Source organism: Lygodium microphyllum, chromosome 9 (genome assembly GCF_053477565.2).
Source record: "Lygodium microphyllum isolate KBCC chromosome 9, Lygodium_microphyllum_v1.1.10, whole genome shotgun sequence".
In the NCBI taxonomy this organism is placed as follows: domain Eukaryota; kingdom Viridiplantae; phylum Streptophyta; class Polypodiopsida; order Schizaeales; family Lygodiaceae; genus Lygodium; species Lygodium microphyllum.
In genome coordinates, this window is record NC_141143.1 from 56,780,048 (window position 1) to 56,787,582 (window position 7,535).

At 39.8% G+C, this 7,535-nt stretch overlaps 1 protein-coding gene across 3 annotated transcripts; it reads left to right on the top strand.

Annotated features, from left to right (window-relative positions):
* Positions 1–2,169: 2,169 nt before the first annotated feature.
* Positions 2,170–5,604, top strand: LOC148031066 (uncharacterized). 3 transcript variants are annotated; one of them, XM_087684582.1, is made up of 7 exons: positions 2,170–2,397; positions 3,031–3,305; positions 3,410–3,593; positions 3,920–4,035; positions 4,314–4,481; positions 4,603–4,875; positions 5,013–5,598. In XM_087684582.1, the coding sequence occupies exons 2-7, from the start codon at positions 3,069–3,071 to the stop codon at positions 5,052–5,054; spliced, it is 1,020 nt and encodes a 339-aa protein (XP_087540708.1). In that variant the 5' UTR covers positions 2,170–2,397; positions 3,031–3,068; the 3' UTR covers positions 5,055–5,598. The 3 variants fall into 3 exon arrangements, with proteins under 3 accessions (XP_087540708.1, XP_087540709.1, XP_087540710.1); XM_087684583.1 differs by lacking the exon at positions 2,170–2,397 and adding an exon at positions 2,412–2,618 and having other exon boundaries at positions 5,013–5,603; XM_087684584.1 differs by lacking the exon at positions 2,170–2,397 and adding an exon at positions 2,653–2,934 and having other exon boundaries at positions 5,013–5,604.
* The last annotated feature ends 1,931 nt before the right edge of the window (positions 5,605–7,535 follow it).

Here is a 7,535-nt window from a genome sequence, read left to right on the forward strand (position 1 = left end):
ATGGTGGTCTTCTTCTTCTTCTTCTTTTTTCTTTGCTCCATGGTCTTCTTCTTCTTTCACTACATCAAGATAGGCCTTCTGGGACCTCTTTTTGGCATGATAGAACTTCTCAGTGTGTCTGGTCCTTTTGCAAAAATCGCAAAAAGCTGGTCCTTCTTGCGTTTGTATCTGTTGCCAACATATAACACTTGTTCATCTCTAGAGGTGCTTGGTTCTTCCTTAGTTTTTAGCTTATTTTCCTCCTCAATGATGCGTGGATATCAACAAGCTTAGGGTTTGGCATATTGATTAAGGTCGTTGATACATTATTATATTCAAGGGGCAAACTTTTAAGCAAAACACCAATACAAACATCTTCTTCCATTTTAATATTGATTCCTGCAAGCTGGGTTAGAAGTCCTTCCATGTAATTTAGATGTGTGGCAAGTGGTGTGCTGGACTTTATGTCAAGCCTAAAAAATTCAATCAAGAGACTATACTTTGATGACTTAGACTATGCACCAAACAATGTGTCCGGTCTCTTCCATGTATCATGTGAGGTCACATAGTTATCCACATGGTGGATGTAGCTGTCGTCTAGCTCCAGTTTGATAATGGGATGAACCTTATCATCAAACTTTTGCCAAGTGACTGCAAGATCTGCCTCACGAGGCTTCTTTTCTTTGCCACTTGTGGTGGCCCAAAGACCCTTCTTCATTAGGATAAGCTTGATGCGGGCCTACCAGGTGTGAAACCCGACCCCCTTAAAGCAAACTATTGGAGAGTCCTTGCCCATGTTGGAGTTGCAAGAACAATAGCAAATCAGCTCCAAAATTCTCAGATTTCAGACAGTAGAAGAAATGATCTTGAGTGTGTTAACAAGCACAAGTGCCCAAAAAGCACTAAGTGACTAGTATCAAGAGATACTTGTGGAGCCAAACGCTTGGAAAATCTTCAATAGGTCTTCAATAACTTCAAGGATCTTCAAAGTTGTATTCATGCATGGTAGCTATGGTGGCTCATAGACATGGACTAGATTCATATAGACACTGACATGATAGAGACCAAGAGACTTGATCTCAAGAACAGAGAACAAGCAGCAAGTACACTATACTGAAGAACAAACTGATAATGACATTACATTCATCTAATATGAAAATGACAAGCAAGTACAATGTTAAATAGAACTGGGTAGGTGCAGCCTTTCCTCTCTATGCCTATGGGATTCAGATGCCTGCATGTCCTTAGCCCAGCACTACCTCATACAAAGAGGCTACAATAGGCATGATTGCAAATCTCAACATCATGATCATGCAACAAATATACAATGAAAATCCACAAAATAGATATAAAATTATATTATTTTCAAAACAATTTCTATAACACTAACAACATAAAGTTAACCCATGAAGTGTTATACTATTAATAGAATGCTTTCAATGTGTGTGTGGGGGTGCACCCATGTGCGTGCACATGTATGTATATGCATGCTCACAAGATACATTGGTGCTTGATTATGCATCGTAACACTTGTGTGAATCTAATGTGAACTATCATTATTATAAAAAATATACACTTGCATTAGGCTTGTGAAAAAAAAGGTTATTCTATATTCAACATTTTAAGATACAAATAGGGCATAGATAAGTCCATACACTTTCATACCTCACTACATTGACTAGTGCAAAATGCATCCACCACTGACAAGTGAATAGACGATGGATCACCTAGGTTAGTACAAGGTTGAGAAGAGAGAAGCAGAGGACATGGAAAGAAAGCACCACCCCAACCAGTAGGAAATGTCCACGTGGAGTTACCTTGGCTGAGTTGATGGCATACCCTTCAAGAAGGGGGTAGTCAATTTTTAGAAGGATACTCTAGTTATGGAACTTTGCCCCAAACAAAGTCAAGTACGATATCTCCACGTTGATTATGATGACCTCCTAAATGAATAAAAGCACATTTAACTTGTGTGGGTAGGGGATCTTAGAAATTCTTTGGAACTAACATATGGAAAGTTAGAAGTTCTTCTATATGCAACATTTTAGAAATTAAAAGTTCTAAGGTAGTGGCTTTAGTGTGGGTTGAGTGACAACGTCCCCAAACCCCACTTCCCCTACGGTATGGGGTATAACTCACAAGCGCATAAGGGGATAAAAGTTGGTTGTTAGCCTACAATAAATAGGCAAAATCAGTGTGTGTGTCCAATTTGCCTTCTAAGTTCTCTGTGGCTGGCTGGCTGTGTCTGTGTGTGTCCTTTATCAGGTTGAGCTGTCTCAATTAGACAAAAAGATGTCTCACATTGCCGAACCGCCTCAATCACTTCTCCATATGAGATCGCGACTACTTCCCCACAGATAGAGAAACAGACAGAAAGCAACGGAACCTCTGGTGATTCGAAGGAGCAGGCGCAGTCAGGTTCGAAGTGTGTTATCATGTCCAATTTGTGTATGCGCTCCTGGTTTCCCTGTGGATTTTGGCTACTGTAATGTCACATGCAAGTACAAATGGAGCCACGCACAAGAAGTTTTAGACAAGTTCCCACTATGATTCCTACATCGCGAATTATGACAACATTATGAGATTGTGCAAGGGAGCAGTGCCTCCCAACATGACGTTGAACACGATCACCCAAGCCGGTAGCCCCCTACCCCTAACTGTCCCTACGTAGGTATGCAGTGCCTGCCGAACAGAAGCTTATGATGTCGGACATTACAAGGCAAAGAAACCCTTTTCCCCATGTCGGAAAATGTCAAAAACTTCCTGTGAATGGCAGGACAGACGAACACACTCTGCACACAACACTTCCAAGCATGTGGGTGCATACGGATGCTACTCACATGTTTACAACTCAAGAGTGCATGCCCTTATGTACTTGCACAAATGGTTTGTGCATGTGCAGACGTATGCGCTCATTTGGGGTGGATCTTATGAGAACATGTATTGAATCATTAGGTTGTCTGTTGTGAGTTTAGCTAGTAATGTTTCTCTAATGAGTTGCCAGTTGCAAAATACATTCTCTTAATACCCTGCAATGTTGTGGCTACTCAGATCAAGGATTTGGCTGTAATCTCAAAGGCTCCTGAGTCATGGCAGAGCACAAAGCTATTTTTGTATCTGGATTCGATGGCACAGACCCTTGTGCAGCATGCAGCCTGAGTACAAAGAAGACACCCACCCCTGGCCCCGATGAAGTGTTGGTTAAGATTCTATGTAGGCCCATCAATCCTGCTGATATTCTTGCCATACAAGGAAATTATCCTGCCTGGCAGCCAAAATCCTTCCCTGCAATTCCTGGTGCTGAGGGGATGGGGATTGTTCATCAGGTATATGAGCTAGCCATGGTTCTTCAAGATAATGGTGGCATTTTTTAAGCACCATGGTTTATATCAGGTTCTTTCAAGTCAAATGTGATTTGACTGATATGCAGATGGGTGAGAATGTTACCGCTTTCAAAGTTGGACAGCGGGTGTATCCCTTGAATCCTTTAAATGCTGAGACAGGAGAAGGGTCATGGCAGGAGTATGTGCTTGCACCTTCAAGGGCCATCATCCCCATACCTGATTCTGTCAGTGATGAAATTGCATCACAATTTTTGATAAATCCCTGGACAGGTATCTGTTTCTCCCGGACTGTCTTCAGGTCTGAAGTCTGATGTTCATCATTAAATGCTTCAGGAACTAGTAATAGCTATTTCAATACCATTCTGGAGCCAACATATCTATTAGAGAAGTCTAAGCTGGAGCCTGGTCCATCATAATTATTCTCTCTATTCTGATAAACCTCTTTTGTTGAAAGCTATGATGCCTCTGGAACATAGATTTGTTGTTTTCTCATGCTAAATTGACCTTGTAGACCACTTTGAACCATTCTTCATTTGTTAATCATCGCAGATTGACAATTGGAGATGCTTGTTTAATTCTGGCTTTTTATGAACCAGTTTATGGGATGTTTCATGAGCTCAATCCACCAGAAGGAGAATATGTTATTCAGACTGCTGCATCATCAGTGTTGGGGCGAATGTTTATCCAGTATGCACATTACAAGGGTGTTAAGGTAACACTTCAGTAATGATTTTGCTGCTGTTGGTGTTGGTGATTTTGGGTTGCTAGTGGGCTAAAAACAGTGATTGTAGGAGAGTATTACAAAAGTGTGCCCCATGATTCGGAATGGAATTTATGCTTTTCAACCATCTTATACTTCTTAGGAGCAAGTGTTTAGTGGAGATCCCAGAAATAGTCATTCGTATTGGCAGCACCATAATGAAGTTGTACTGTTATAGTTCCCAACATGTTAAGTGACCACAAACTTTTTGGGGCTCTTGACTTTCTCAGACAATCAATTTGGTTCGGCGCAACGAGCAAAAGGAGGAACTAAAGCAGCTGGGTGCTGATGTAGTACTAAATTACACTGTAGAAGATGTCGAGGAGGAAGTGAAAAGACTTACAAAGGGAGAGCTTGCATTTGCTGCAATAGATGCTATAGGAGGAGAGATTACCAAGGTATCATGAGTAAAGGTTTTCCTTAGATTATTGGTTTAGATGACAATCTTTGTGGGTGTTATGGTTTTAGCTTGCTAGATTGTTAGTTACATTTGAACATTTTTGTTTTATTGCCCTCTAGCTTGTAGGCTCTTGTGTACGAAATGGAGCCACCGTTCTTAACTATGGGGTACTGGGAGCATTCCATGTGGAGATGGACTACAGGGATCTTATATTTAGAGAGGTTCATTTGCGTGGGTTTTATGTAACACCATGGGTTAGCAGGCTCAGCCATGATGAGCTCGCTAAAGTTGCAAGAGAAGTGATGGGTTTGTTGGAAATAAAGGTGATCCAGCCTCATTTGGGTGAAAAATATCCCTTGGAGCAATTTAAGGATGCAATATCCTTGACTTTGGTAAGAGCAAGCTTTTTATTAATGCTTTTATTATTGAGCATATATTGAAGGCAACATGGGAGTTCTAGTTATTAATGCTTCCAGATTCTTGAATGCTCCTAGAGGTTCTTATTTCTTGTCTTCTTCGGTTGCATCAGGGTGCTGGTCGTGGTGGGAAAGTATTTTTGGTGAGCTATTAAGACTATACATCAAGGATAATATTGCCTGTATTGTTATGCATATCATATATGTACAGGTGATTGATACCTTTTTTTAGTCCATGTGTATGATGTTGGAGAGTAAAAGTTGGCACTACTATAACCAAGTTTATTTACCCCAACTTCCTTCTCATATATGTAATAGAATGTTGTCTTCATATTGGTGATCTCAATCTTGCACAAGCTTATTAGGTATTGAGACCAAGCTTGTGCATGATGTCCTAATACCTTGAGCTGATTTTGAGAACGAAAGTCTTAAAAATATATTTCAAAAAAAGAATTATGGTCCTTTATAATATGCCAAAGAGAAACAAACAATAGTTTGTAATTGTTGAAGTGAAATTTATATCGCGGGGCAAGATTGACATTTAAGGACCAAAGGCCATTACAAGTTGACCACGAATGCTTACATCACATTGTCTCAAGTACAAGAAAACAAAATTTGTTAATAGACACGATGCAAGTGCCATCATGGATCTAGTTTGTGTTGACATGTATTCATAAAGGGAGCGGTGCCACTAATGTTTAGAGGAGGGTGGAGGGTTCCTCTACATGCAGTTCCTTGGCCTTAGTGATAGGATGATGTAATGGCCATTGAGTGACCTCTTTATATAAGAGTGAAAGCTTACAATAAGCAATATTTGCATGGCTATGAGGTGACCATTTTTTGCACCTAATGTCCACTATATTGGAAGAAAAGTGCATTTATAATCGGTTTACTATGGTGATAGCCTAAGAGAAACAAACTCATGATTAGGACACTACTTTTGACTTGTGGATGAGGTGCATTTTATGGAAGACAAGTTTGATACATTTATGATGTGTTGCACGATGTTCAATATTAAGGCTTCCAAGCTTGCATAAGATGTTGATCTAATGTTTACTCTCACCATCAAATCAAGGATCCTAAAGTTGTCATGGCTTGCCCTCTTCATACATGACTCATGAAGCTTACAAGTTGTAATATTTGTGGGGCAATCTATCTATTAACAAAACATTTTCAAGCTCAATAAATTTTACGTATTCGAAAAGTTTTAAAAAAAGCTCTCTCTCTCTCTCTCTCTCTCTCTCTCTCTCTCTCTCTCTCTCTCTGTCCTTGATTGCACCATCATCCTTCCATTGGGGCAAAATGAGAACGAACACACACACGCACACGTGTGTGAGAGAGCTTGGTAGGAAGTGTTGCTTTATCAAAATTATAGATTTCTTTGTGTGTGTGCGTGCGCGCATACATGTGAGAGCTTGGTAGCAAGTGTTGCTTCATGAAAATTGTATTTTTGTAGAGGCTATGGAAGATGCTAAAGAGATGAGGGTAGGGGTAGACATGAAGGTTGTTGAGGTAGAAGAGAGGGCTTTTGAAGTTGATCTTAGTTTTTGGCTCCATGGACTTGAGAACATCTACTTAAGGGAAGTATAGGCACTTGTGTGTGTGTGTGTGTGTGTGTCTCTCTCTCTCTCTCTCTCTCTCTCTCTCTCTCTCTTTTAGGGGGTCTTTTGACTCATGATGGGTGGAAGGCTTGGGTATTTGTGTGGCGTGTGAAGACGTTTTGGGAAGGGTAGCTACATTGAAGAGTCAAGCTAGAGAAGGGTAACAATGATGTGTAACCAAGAAAGGGGTTGATCATGCAACGAGTAGTGATGATGATGGTGACAATGACCAATGAAGATGCATATCCAAAATGGGAACTATAGTTACTAAGCCCAAATTGCAAAGGAGATATGCGAATCCATGTCTAGTCAGATATAACCATAGCCATAGGGCCCTTGTGCTTGCATTTCCATGACTTTATGCAGGGGTGATTAATATCTATCCAAATCCTTTACTCATTTATTGTATATATTAGATTAATATAGCTTTGATAAATATTGTCAATATTAGTTTAAATAAAATAGTAATGAATGCAAGGCGGTCTCTAATTAGCAGTAGTATATCTTAGCTTACAGCTTGCTACAATAGCATACACCCACCTAAATTGAGATGCTAATCAAGTATATCATCATATGTGATGCAATTAGATGTGAATAAGATTGGCACATTGGACTAATCAATCTCTAAGCTCTTTGTCTATGGAATCTTATATACCCAAGATGAATGCCTACTTAATCTCACACATGAAAGAATGCTCGAGTCAATGACTCAAGCATTCTTGATTGGATTTGTCAAATTTTTTGCAAGTCTTAATTGCACCCTACTTCCCAATTTTGTTATTCATGTGGATGTTGTAGGGCCTCTCTCATGTGAGACTTGGGCTCTCTAATTCAACTAGATTTGATGGTTTGATTCAATAGAGCTGTGTTGGGTTGGGCACCAAGTGATATATGTTGTGAGAAGTAAGATTGCCAAAATTTTGGTGTTTGTGCTACTACTATTGTTATCTATTGTTGGCATTATCTTTGTAATCAATCAAGCTATTGGTGTCAATGCTATTATTGGCATTATTTTTGTAATCTATTGAAGTATTG

What these genes read in the sequence shown, in the direction of transcription:
- LOC148031066 (XM_087684582.1), top strand. Translation starts at nt 3,069, where the DNA reads ATGGCAGAGCACAAAGCTATTTTTGTATCTGGATTCGATGGCACAGAC. An exon ending in TTTGATAAATCCCTGGACAG is followed by an intron (nt 3,594 to 3,919) that starts GTATCTGTTTCT and finishes TTTATGAACCAG; the next exon opens with TTTATGGGATGTTTCATGAG. An exon ending in TAGGAGGAGAGATTACCAAG is followed by an intron (nt 4,482 to 4,602) that starts GTATCATGAGTA and finishes ATTGCCCTCTAG; the next exon opens with CTTGTAGGCTCTTGTGTACG.